Below are 12,386 nucleotides of genomic sequence, written 5' to 3'. Positions count from 1 at the left end.
TTTTAGTTTCCTGCTGTTAGCAAGCATAATGTTTGTAAAGCCTGAGATAGTAAAGAAAATACTTCCATGTTTGCACTGAAACTTTAATACAAAAGTGCTCTAGCAAACTTTGATACTAATAGATTCAGCACAGATAAGACTTGGCAAAAATGACTTTTCCTGCTTCCCTTATTTTTCAAATATGTAACATTGTAGGGCAAATATCTTTCTTCAAGTAAGAGCTCACTGCATAGAGTCAAGTGCATTCTAGGTTCTTTTATATGCTGCACATTCTGGCATATTTACTCCATTTCTTGCTGTTACTGCTCTGAAATACAGTTGGAGAAGAACGCAGGGCTATTTTACACTGACAATTACAGGTTAAAGTTGACCAAATATGACATGTCCTGAGGTGGTTTCCTGGAGGTAAGGCTACCAAAACAGAAGCTTCCAAAGTCTCCATAGTTACCTATAATGTTGCTTGAATGGATGGAAAAGTCATGACTGCCTATAGATTGCAGGAGATCCGGATAGGGGTTCTGCCTTCATTAAGAATAGTTAATATCCCAAGGTTATGAGAAAAAAACGCTGGCCTAATCAAACAGTTCAAACAAATGATTTCAATATTTCATTCCACGATATGGGTCCAGTGTAGCTTCATTAAATCTTTCCAGGAAGAGACGGCAGAGCACCTGGCATCCCTCCAGACAATCCTGTGTTTGGTCCTAATAAAATCTGTTAAGAAATGTGAAAAAGATTACAAATGCTTCAAAAGCAAGAGCAGCATTTTAACTACTTAGCCTACTGGAGGAAGGATTTTCACCTTCTGGTGAATAACCCTCCAGATCTTTTGTAAAACTTAAAAAAGGGAACACAGCATTTCCTACCATTCTGGAATATTAGCAGTCTCTTCTTAAAACCATGCTGTTGCTGGTGTGGAATTCCAGTACTTAAATACAAGGCTGCATTACAATACAGTCATACCTCATGTTGCGTCTTTTCAGCTTGCGAACGCAGCAAACCTGCGTATATACTTCCGGGTTTCACCATGCACGCGCAGAAGCGTTCCGCGCACTATGTGCAAAAGCGATCATGCTTTACACATGCGCAGAAGTGCTCGATCGCGCTGTGCACATGTGTGGAAGAGGCGCTCTAGTTGCGGACTTTTCGGGGTGCAAACAGTACCCTGGAACGGATCGTGTCCGCAACCAGAGGTACCACTGTAATAGATTTCTATTTTCATATAAGTGGAAAAGACTGCCCTCATAAAATTAAGTGAACGAAGTGTAAAGTACTTGAAAACACAGTATTTGTTACATCTGTCATGGTACCATGGTGGTGGTCATTCAGGCAGTGTGAGATGTGTCAGGTATTTTGTCATTCTAATATTTCAATATTACCCCCCCCCCCGGTCAGGTGACCAAAGATGTTCTCTTATATCAATGGTGACATTTCTGATATGCAGCTTTAAAAAGTCTAACTTTTGCAGCCATAGTAAAGGAAGAAAACTAACCAGTCATAAATTCATGCCAATAAGAAAAGTAGGGCATGTGTTATTTGTAAATAAAGGAACTCATTGTTACTAATAAGGCCAGTCAAATGTCATCACTCAGACGTTTTGCTGTGAGTGGACACAACCATCAGCCGACGTGCTTCTGAAGTCACAAAATAGGCAATACCCCAGCCAAATCTGGGAATGTGGTGTTTTGTACTCTTTCAGCTGGTTCGGTGCAATTATGGGAAGTACAAAAGCTAGAAATAACATAGAAAGGAAGAGACTATGCAGAAATCTACCCCATCTTGCATCAGCAGCTGGGGTGACTGGAAAGTGTTAGGATGATGGAATGCCTGTAAAAGACACTGCGGGAAGTGATTCATCAGGAGAAAAAAAGTGAAAGAGGTCATGCAGTAAATGAGGGGGGCTATTATTTCATCATATAGCAAAGGTAATATGCTACATGAGCAAATGTGCACAAAAAGATATAGATGAAGAACAGAATCAAATACAGTGAAACTGATCCACTAGATGCTTTGAGACAGGTAATTCTGCAAAGATTCAGGAATTAAATGTACTGCGTGGTGGAGGAAGATTCACAGATAAAAGGAGGAACATTCTGAAAAGGATAAGAATCAGACTTAATAGGCCAAAAAATGCTGTAATTCAGTTCTCACCTGTCGCTGTTGCATCTGTTGTTGCTGCTCCATTTGCAGTTTCTCAGTTTCAAAAACAACAGGAAGAACTAGGATCATGAAGGAAGTGGTCCCAATCCACAAAGCTGCCCTGGAGAATCTTTTTTGGGGGGTAGGAGGAGGGGAGAGAAGGTAATAAGTAAAGCTAATGTTTCCAACTACACTACAATGGAAATGACTTATCCTAAAGATCTCACTGTTAGATTGCATTAGACTATTATTCCAGTTCCAGTACAATCCTATTCATATATACTCCAAGGTAAGCTCCGCTTATCTAAACTTATAGGACTTACTCCCTAGTAAATGGTTATGGGATTGCAGCCTTAAATCCCCTTCCTATGGCAACATTAGTGTGTGTGAACCTTATAACATGTCTCATCATAATCATATTTTTGCTTCCAAATATAAATACACTCCCTATAAATATCCATCACAATCTGAAATACCTCCAGGTTTTCTCCCTTAAAACTACCAAGATTCCATTAAAAGTCAAAGAATTAGCAAAGGAAGGAACTAAATGCATAAATAGTGTATAAAGTTTGGTTTTATAACATAATGAAGTTTCCTTAAAGATCATAGGCAACCTGAGTGAAATCCAACATCACACAAACAGCCTTCTACTCATGTGATGCAGCTTTCTGTCATCCACAGCACACTTTAGATCCCAAATCTGTTCTGAAAAGCTCCCCAATCCTCCAGAGCAAACTTGAGCATGCAGAGACTACAACAGGAAGGGGAAATCCTCTTCTGCTCACAGAAGTTTGTTCATGAGTGGACATAACTGGATATCGCTTCAAAAGAAAAACCGTTCCTCCTCAACTCACTAAGAATGTTTTTTTTTTTTGGGGGGGGGAGTTAAATACATGGACTGATCTTTGTGGGAACATTAGGATACTGTGTCATGCAAGCTTAGAAATTAAACAAAAGACCAAAGCTATGCTTTCCAACCCTCACAAAATTTGAAACACCTGGAAGAGCAACATTTTAATTTTAATCATTAGCAGCCAAAAGCGGTTCATTATATATACCTATCTCAGGATAATACTTCATACATCTGACAAAATGAACTTTAGTCCCTGAAAGTTTTGGCTATAAAAAGCTTGTTATTTTTTAAAGTATCATAGGATTCTTTGTTTTTGCTGCAAAAGACTTACAAGGATATTCCTCTGGAAATTATTTTACTCAAGGTCTTAAAAGAATATAATTATATTTCAAGCAAATCACTGATTCACAATCTTTTATTAGCAATAATTTTGGTTTCTTCTGAATGGAAACTTCTTAGTATGTATTCTATTTCAGAATGATTAAGAAAATATGATCATGACTACATTAAAAAAGAGCAAAATGAGAATATAAATTCTATTTAACAGAGTTATTTTGTGTCCACAACCTGAGAAATTTATATTTATATTTGATGACAAATTGTTTGGTGTAGTACAGCCTTACATTTATTATTCATGTCTATATGGAGTATGTGTGTGTAATACGAGTTTAAAGAGTGAACAAAATGAAAATTACCATTTCATGGAATAAAGGGCCCAAGCCATTTGACTACAAGGTCTCTGTTTAGTTGAAGTACTATAACTGAATTATGAGTGCTATATTTCTGAGCATCCTCAAAATAGTTCTCTAGAACTTCACTCTCACAAGTAAATATAGAACCCCTTTTCTCCCCAACTACAGATATCACAATTATCTCAATTATTTATGATCAATTCCATGTCAATGGCTCCTTGCAGGCAAAGGTTTTTTTTAAAAATATTTAATTTACATTCATTTCTCAGCCTTTTCTTCATTAAAGCTTGAATTTGCATGGTACATTCTCAACTGCTTGACCATCATTATCCAAACAGCGTACAACGGATAATTTCTATCCTCACACTAAAAACACACACATCTAGAGTTCTGAATTAAGAAGTCTAAGTATTCTCAATGGCTGTCTGTCCAACTTAAGAAACGCAAAACACCACCAACTCCCTAACAATTCTCCATCCCCTTGGTGGCTGAAGGAGCCAGCCACTTCACTGAGAAGGGCTACCTTAACCACCCACAAACCACAAGTCTTGCGAGGCATAGCTAAGTGGCCACCTGCGCATGGTATCTGAGGACCAGGGACCAAGGGGCTTGGGTCCTCACCTCCCATTTTCCCCTCCTCACCTGTACATTTTCTGGGCTACAGAAAGAGACACGCCGAAGGTAGCTCCAGCCGCCGATCGGACGCTTTCCGGGAACATCTCTGTCAAGCCCCAGAGCCTCTCTGCTAGCGTCTCGTCCAGCTGCAAACGTGGAAAGGAGAGATGAGGGCGGGAGCCCCACAAAACAAGACCTGCCCCCTAAACCCGGACCCCGTTAACACTGAAAGAGCCCTGCTGAATGGGAACAAAGGCCGATCTAGTCCGGAGCTTCGTTCTCAGCAGCGGCCAGCCAGTTGCCAATAATTTATTATTATTATTATTATTATTATTATTATTATTACTACTACTACTACTACTACTACTACTACCCGGGGAGCCCTCCTGCAAGGAGAAACCTCAGCAGGCACCAATCCACGCTCCCAGCAGCACCGCCCCTCCGTCGAGCCCCCCTCCCGGCTCGCGCAAGGCCCCCTCCAGAAAACACACAGAGGAGACGCTTCCCGCGCTGCTCCTCCTCCTCCTCCCGCGTCTCCTGGCCAGGGCTTCAGCTCACTCGAGCTCCCCGCCTGGGCCCAAGGCAGGGCCGACTCCAGAGAGGGGTCACCTCGCACATGGCCGCCCGGCCAAGCTCCGGCAGGGCCTGGCTTTACCTCGTCGTCGTCGTCCTCCACCTCCTCTTCCAGCTCTTCGGCCTTGCCCGCCGCGGACTTGGGCAGCAGCAGGTCCTCCGGGGAAAGGGGCATCGCGGCGGCCATGACTGCAACGAGGGGAGGGCAGGCAACGACGAGGCAGGCTGCCGGCAGCGGAGAGCAAACGTCGCCGGAAGCGGAAGGAGAGGGAGAGCGGAAGCGCGCGGGCTGTGCTCTGCCGCTGCGCAGCGACACCCAGCGGAACGGAGGAAGAGGTTGAAAAGGCAACGCGGGGCTTGCTTGTTGTCGCGCAAAGGCAGCTCCTTCTTCTCTGAGCTGAATTGTATTTATTTGTGGGATGTTGCAGCGTATTCTCGCCTTACGGCCAGAGTGGTTCTGCTTATGGTGCTGGTCAGCCAGCCCACTCCCCCCCCCGGCAGGAAATTTTAAGGCAGGGACATTGTAAGATGTGGTGGCCCCCTCCAGATTTTGATGCACTACAAATCCCATCATCCCTGACTATGGGCCTGTGTTGGCTGGGGCTGAGTCCAGCAACATCTGGAGGCCACCACAATGGCCGCCTCTGCAACAAGATGCAAAGAGATCTGGAAGGGGATTTCCCTCTTTCCAACAGTCCGACTCCATCACTCTTTCATTTTTCCAATGACATTCAGGATCCCGTGCTCAGTCTTCTTGGGCAGATGTGTTTGTTTTTCTGACCTCTGAGGCTCTGGTGCTTTTTAAGTTGAAGAGCTCCCGTCCGCCCACCAGCAAAGCAGGCCCTTTTATTCACACACAGAGAGAACACAAAATTCCAGAAGGCAAACAAAGATTTATTCTAAAGAGAGTAAATTCTGAAGAATGGGGCTTTTGCACTTCCGAAGGGGTAAATAATATGGTAGGTAAACGTGTGTGTGCATGTAAATATATATAGCATCCATGTTTTCAGGGTGCTTTTAAAAAATTATTATTATTTATATAGGATTAATACTTTTCTGAGGAGTTAATCTTGAGGATGGCCAGATTTCTCTTGAACTTGGACGATGTCCCTTAAAACACCACCCAGAGTAGAGTAATGGGCTATGTAATAAAACAAATACACAAGTCAACACTGCAGCAATAGAAACACTGTAATGACTTTATTTTTAAAGTATAAAAATAGATTTATACAACAATTCAACTCAACATTTAACTTACAGTGGCCTGAATGGAACTGGTGGCTGTACAAAGAATTGCCTGAAGATTTGTTTTTTACCAAGACAAGGAAGAAGGTAGAATGCACATGGAATTCATGGAGTGTTATAGAACTCTGATACATCATGAAGGAGAGGGATAAAAATGGAAGAGAACCAGTTGTTCAATGTGGAGTTTTGCCATACTAATAAGGCAATACAGCACATCACTGGGCTGGCGTGTGAAAGAAAGAGATGAAAGAACATATGGGACAGAGGTCTCATACTTCCCGGGACACTACTGTACTGTGGCTGTGAACTCAAGCTACTCTGCAAAGGAAAAATAGGTCACCTCAAAACACGGTGACATCAGGTGATTGACATCTGGGTGAACTAAGGATCTGAACCACTATGCTGAAAAGGTCCCTCCCCCCCCCCCCCGTGGTGTGTCAGTCAGCTTTAGAGTATAGGCCATTGCTATTCAGAATAACTGTGAGCCAACTAAAACATGTAACTTCCCACATTGTTCACTGTCATCTCCAATTATCAAAGGTTTTCCTCACTATAAGGGTAAGGGCCCAGAATGCTGCCTATCACCAGTGGTGTCTCTGTATCAGCTCACTGGCTCAAGTTCAGGACCTTACTTTTCCAGAGAATTCTGAGTCCCAAAGATAAGAAACAGCCAATTGAAAAGCATTTCTGAAACATGTTAAGAGAGAGACAGCAAGAGTATGTAAGTATATGTTGCAAGCAGTTTCTCGCTTTTTCTTTTGCTCTCCCCACACGCCACGATGTTGATTGCCTTCTTTGGTGGGTGGGAAGAGACGCTTATTAACTACAAACCACTACCTGCTACTGATTAAATTAAATGTATATTGCGGAAATATGTTAAGAGCACTTGGATAGAAGCTCCATTAGGGAAGAAGAAAAGTAGGACAGCTGCTTTCTGACAGCACTGTAGAACTTAATAGTATTTCACATTTGGAGTCCTGGCTAGATATCCAGCAACATAAGGTCACAACAACAAATGTCTTCCAAGGCAGATGTGGCTTCCTAAGTCCCTTGCAGTGGATGGTTTTAACCATATCCTATTGCTCTTCCCTCTTCCACCTTTTAGAGGCCTTCACATCCAGTTCACTTCCTCTTTCGGCTATAATTTTTCAGTTCCTCCATCTCTTTCTGCATGAGGTGAGACTCTGCAGTCGTCTCAGAGAGCTACAAATAAAAGGAAGAAATGGCAAACAATGGCATTTGTTTTCCCATGTTGTTTTAGTGCTGGTAACCCTTAAAAACAAGTACATTTGTTTGTTTCTCTCTAAAGCAGTGGATTTCAAACTACAAATCCAGAGGGAATTCCTTCTACATCATATCATCTTCCATTAACTTCTGCCTATTGCAGATGATTCTGGGACTTGTTATGAGGCACATTCACGATGAATGGCAAGCACTAGTCCTCTGGAATGCATTTCATATTCCTTATGAACCTGGGCTTTGTGGGGGAAATCAATAGAATAATATTGGAAAAGCTCTTTTCTGGGCAACCATGCTGCCACTGCCTATCTTCTCGTAAAAGGAACCCAGGATTCTCAATAAGATCATGAAGTGTTCTGGAGCCTGGTTTGAATCCCACGAGACATTGACCTACTGTGTCACCATTGTCATTCCCCTGGTTTTGTATCAAGTAGAAAAATTAATGCAGATATCAAAGACATATTGATGCACAGAGGTGAGTGAATCACCTCATTCTCACCATATCCAACAAAATGTCAATTTTCAGCTGTAGGAGATTGTTCTCTTCCTCCAGCTGCTGGATCCGTTTCCGAAGGCGGTTTGTCTCCCTGCGGTCCCCGGTGTCCCCAAATGATTCTAGGAGAGAGAAAGTGGTCAGTAATAGAATCACCTTGCACTCACAGAAAAGTGTCAAAACTTCACAACTATAGCCTGCTCCTTGGGAGAAAGGCGATGGCAAACCTAGACAGCATCTTAAAAAGCAGAGACATCACCTTGCCAACAAAGGTCCGTATAGTAAAAGCTATGGCTTTCCCAGTAGTGATGTATGGAAGTGAGAGATGGACCATAAAGAAGGCTGATCGCCAAAGAATTGATGCTTTTTAATTATGGTGCTGGAGGAGACTCTTGAGAGTCCCATGGACTGCAAGAAGATCAAACGCATCCATTCTTAAGGAAATCAGCCCTGAGTGCTCACTGGAAGGACGGATCGTGAAGCTGAGACTCCAATACTTTGGCCACCTCATGAGAAGAGAAGAGAAGACTCCCTGGAAAAGACCCTGATGTTGGGAAAGATGGAGGGCACAAGGAGAAGGGGACGACAGAGGACGAGATGGTTGGACAGTGTTCTCGAAGCTACCAACATGAGTTTGACCAAACTGCGGGAGGCAGTGGAAGACAGGAGTGCCCGGCGTGCTCTGGTCCATGGGGTCACAAAGAGTCGGACACGACTAAACAACAACAACATAGCCCTCTAGCAGCTCTGAGAAACAATTGCATTAGCTAGATGGAATCCAACACGGTTAATGTGTTGACATCTTGGTGTACCTTTAAGATGCCCTATTAAATGTCCTCCCCAAGAAGAGTGTCAGTAGCCTTGTGATATGAATGACCATTGGTGAACCATGCACACCCACCCACTGAAGCTGGCATCTTCACCTAGTCATACCCAGACTACAGCACAAATACCACTCCTGACACAAGGCCGGAAACCAGAACCAACATCAACACTACAGTACTTATATTTGCCAGAATACATCAAATAAGGGGGTATGGAGGACAATGGGAGTACAGACTCAGTATGGCTGGGGATTATTGCAAGAGTTGTATCTTCTGAGGAACAGGATGAGGCCACTGAGAACCTGATAAGGATTGCTTTTGGATTATGGCCAATGGGATTAGTGTTCTCTCTCACCTGCTATCCACTGGCCATTCTCAAACCTCATACTCTGTCCAGTAAGGGTCATGACAGGAGTGCCATACTCCAGGCCTAGCTCAATCTCCCGGCTTGATCTATCCAGCTGTAGGAGGAAAATGGACACAACGTTTTGCTTTCATTCTTCTCAACTCAACTATACAAAAGATAAGAGTCATATTCATTGTTCTGTCCACTTTGACTCTGATCTTGCCAATAACTGGCATGTTTCCCTCCAAAGGTTCCCCACAGGGGCCCTTGGGTTGAATAATATTCCCCATCCCTGGTTTTGTCAATCCAAGATTTTACCTGCTAAAACAGTGGTGCGGGGGACAGACACACAGTGTAACAAAGATGCATGGTTTATTGTTTTTACAGACAATTGGAAGCCTTTAAAATTAATCAACACAAACACTGCAATAATTATGATTCAGACCTTCCACTCAGAAAAAATCAGAGCAAGAATCTGAATCAGAACCCTTTTTCCTTCTAGGAGTGGATGAGCTATTCTAAGTGTTGGTACTCCTCGCTTGTAAATTAGAGGTATTAATAAGTTGCATGTGTATTTATTCCTGTTGTGCAGCTGCTTAAAAGTTTTGTTTCAGAATTGATGGGGTTGTATCCAATGCTAGTCCTGCTCAAAACAGACCTTTTGAGGTGAATGGCAATGACTTACTTACCGTATTTTTTGCTCTATAAGACTCACTTTTCCCCTCCTAAAAAGTAAGGGGAAATGTGTGTGCGTCTTATGGAGCGAATGCAGGCTGCGCAGCTATCCCAGAAGCCAGAACAGCAAGAGGGATTGCTGCTTTCACTGTGCTGTTCTGGCTTCTGAGATTCAGAATATTTTTTTTTCTTGTTTTCCTCCTCCAAAAACTAGGTACGTCTTGTGGTCTGGTGTGTCTTATAGAGCGAAAAATACGGTAATTTCAAATCTACACTGAGCACGACTGTATAAAACCCATGGTCTGTAGTATTTATGGATTTCTATGAGCAGCACACTCCAGTCTATGATACATTCTGTGTGCAGCATATGGCTGTGACTGGCTCTGCCTCTCTAGTTTCCAAGGCACTATTTTGTGACTGACTGTAGCTGGGGGACCCTGGGACTCTATTTTAAAAAAGGGGAGAATTAGGTCCCAGAAACCTGTTTTAGGTTCGAGAACTTACCATGTGCAAATTGGAAAGTGAGGCTGATTTCCTGGGTGGGGTTTTCTTTGGACTGAATGTGTTTCCAAAGAGCGGCATGGCTTCCTCACTTAAAAGCTTGTTAGAATTGTTCTGGTTGCCTGAAATAAGAAGGAAGCAAAAGAAACAAAAGACCATTACCTCATGACCTCATCACTGTGTGCAACATTAAGAGGCTGTGAGTCAGAGCAGATTGGCCTACTTAGTGCCATCAAAATAGTGAGAACAATAACTGTCCTTTTCCAGAAACAAGTTTCTAGTTCGCGTGGATCTGGAGACAGTTAAAAAATTTACAGCTCCCCCAGCCTAACCTTTTTTAAAGAAAAATGGTTGGTAATTTTTTTAAAAAAGAACATTTCTACTATGGGCTTCATGTTAGGCTACTAAATACACGAAGTATTTTGTGACGAATTGCCACCCTATTCCATATTGTAATTTGTTTTAACTGTTTTTAATAATGAATTTTAAATGGTTGTAACCAGTCCTGGGATCTAATTATGAAAGGTGGGTAATGAATTTAATAAATAATAATAATACCTTATGCGCTCATATTTTTAGGAGGGATTACAAACAGTGTTGACATTCATATGTAATCCTCCCTTTATTCCAATCACAAAAAAATAAAATAAAAAATGCAAGGGGGAATAGGGGATACTGAATGGTAGCACATTCTCCACAGGTCTGGTGGATCTTAGCACTAATATTCTGTCTGTTTAACTTAGTTTCACTGGGCTGAGGGGAAACATCCCATTTAAGAGAACATAAAGTGACAGGATAACAAATGCTATCTGCAAACCCAAAATTAGACTAATCCATCACCATCTTTCACATATTTGAAATTGTCAGGTCAGGTCATTCAATCTGCTTTTGTGTATGCATGGTTTGGGAAATATCAATTGTAGCAAAAGATTAGATACAGCACTTGAAAAATTAAAAGGGGTATCATATATCCTATTCCTTTTGCTGCTCATTACTGCCCTTAACAACAAGTCTGCAAAGTGCCATTCCTCAAAATTATCTCAATATTGGAACTAATATTGAAACAATAAAATCTGTTGTCATTGCTTCACCAAAGTCAGGCTTGGAGGTTTAGCTGCACAATGAGTGTGATCAAGCACAATATCTTAAATTGAATATTGTAAAAGGTGGTTCTTCATTATTTATGCAAATATGTGAGAGACCCTTTGAAGCCATGCCTAGCACTGCTGGATTCATCTAAAGAGAGTGTGGAAATGAATCACTTACCACGTAGCTTGGAATACAAGTATTTTCCACCCACCTCTTACACACACACACACACACAACTTTAGCAGATGTGCCGCTATGCAGAAAATCAACAGGTGCAGCTCCATCTTTGGGAAAGCTGCACCTGTTGAATATCTGCCTGAACTACAGCTTTAAAAGCTCTCTCGGGCCGGCAAGTGGCAACCTTAGCGGCACCTTAAGTGCCGAGACCCCTAACTAACCCCAACAAAATCCTGATTCTGGTTATAGTGGGAGCTTAATATTCTGCATCCCATTGTTCAGGGGGCAGATCGAGACCGCAGCAAATAAAACAACGGGGGAGGAGGAGGGAGTCGAGAGTCGCTGCCGACCTAAACCCGCCAAATGGCTTCACTGCGCACCGACAACCGTGGAGCTCCTCACCCAACAGATGCACAACACACCTCCGCACCCTGGTTGTAGCCACCGAGATCAATTGCGCATGCGCACTCTTTGATGCTTCGCGACTTGCGGTAGCCGAGAAACGCACAGCGGGCGGAACCATCACAGGAAAGAAATCGAAAATTCCACAGGACAGAGGAGGGGGCACACGCATTTCATTTTAAATACATAGAGTGGCGGATTTTTTAAAAAAAATGGCTCAAAGTAAGTAAAATGCCCTGCGTCTGGAGGAAGCTTGTGAGAATATCAGAAAATGCACCCCTTCTCTTTTCGTGTCATGGTTGTATCCCAAACCGTCGGGAAACGCGGAGCGAACGGCAGCCTCGCGGATGGGACCGTACCATTGTTTATAAAAGGCGGGGGGGGGAGAAAAAAGTTTTGGTCGAGTTGTAAAATTACGTTAACAGTGTTATCCCTCGGGAACAGAGCTCGTGAGTGAACTGCATCTCACACGCATATTCGCCAATCGTAGCCAGCATCTCATGCTACCTTTTAGAGATGCATA

At 42.7% G+C, this 12,386-nt stretch overlaps 2 protein-coding genes across 7 annotated transcripts; both read right to left on the bottom strand.

Annotated features, from left to right (window-relative positions):
* Positions 1–62: 62 nt before the first annotated feature.
* Positions 63–5,122, bottom strand: TOMM22 (translocase of outer mitochondrial membrane 22). The gene is made up of 4 exons (XM_083699631.1): positions 4,955–5,122; positions 4,327–4,445; positions 2,152–2,269; positions 63–714 (listed from the first exon to the last, which is right to left on the bottom strand). Exons 1-4 carry the CDS (start codon positions 5,057–5,059, stop codon positions 640–642), a joined length of 417 nt encoding a protein of 138 aa, XP_083555757.1. The 5' UTR covers positions 5,060–5,122; the 3' UTR covers positions 63–639.
* Positions 5,123–6,045: 923 nt separating this feature from the next.
* Positions 6,046–12,200, bottom strand: CBY1 (chibby 1, beta catenin antagonist). 6 transcript variants are annotated; one of them, XM_083701208.1, is made up of 5 exons: positions 11,884–12,200; positions 10,199–10,317; positions 9,029–9,134; positions 7,856–7,971; positions 6,046–7,320 (listed from the first exon to the last, which is right to left on the bottom strand). In XM_083701208.1, exons 2-5 carry the CDS (start codon positions 10,274–10,276, stop codon positions 7,240–7,242), a joined length of 381 nt encoding a protein of 126 aa, XP_083557334.1. In that variant the 5' UTR covers positions 10,277–10,317; positions 11,884–12,200; the 3' UTR covers positions 6,046–7,239. The 6 variants fall into 6 exon arrangements, with proteins under 6 accessions (XP_083557334.1, XP_083557330.1, XP_083557329.1 ...); XM_083701204.1 differs by having other exon boundaries at positions 7,845–7,971; positions 11,864–12,114; XM_083701203.1 differs by having other exon boundaries at positions 11,864–12,111.
* Positions 12,201–12,386: the final 186 nt, after the last annotated feature.

This window comes from Podarcis gaigeae (genome assembly GCF_964106915.1).
Source record: "Podarcis gaigeae genome assembly, chromosome: 10".
NCBI lineage: Eukaryota > Metazoa > Chordata > Lepidosauria > Squamata > Lacertidae > Podarcis > Podarcis gaigeae.
The sequence above is the reverse complement of the archived record's forward strand: the minus strand, read 5'-3'. Positions and strand labels throughout refer to the sequence as shown.

What these genes read in the sequence shown, in the direction of transcription:
- TOMM22 (XM_083699631.1), bottom strand. Translation starts at nt 5,059, where the DNA reads ATGGCCGCCGCGATGCCCCTTTCCCCGGAGGACCTGCTGCTGCCCAAG. An exon ending in TGGAGGACGACGACGACGAG is followed by an intron (nt 4,446 to 4,954) that starts GTAAAGCCAGGC and finishes CCACGTTTGCAG; the next exon opens with CTGGACGAGACGCTAGCAGA. An exon ending in GTAGCCCAGAAAATGTACAG is followed by an intron (nt 2,270 to 4,326) that starts GTGAGGAGGGGA and finishes CCCCCAAAAAAG; the next exon opens with ATTCTCCAGGGCAGCTTTGT.
- CBY1 (XM_083701203.1), bottom strand. Translation starts at nt 12,035, where the DNA reads ATGCGTGTGCCCCCTCCTCTGTCCTGTGGAATTTTCGATTTCTTTCCT. An exon ending in GAATGGCCAGTGGATAGCAG is followed by an intron (nt 7,972 to 9,028) that starts GTGAGAGAGAAC and finishes TCTCTCTCCTAG; the next exon opens with AATCATTTGGGGACACCGGG. An exon ending in TTGACATTTTGTTGGATATG is followed by an intron (nt 7,321 to 7,855) that starts GTGAGAATGAGG and finishes TTTTATTTGTAG; the next exon opens with CTCTCTGAGACGACTGCAGA.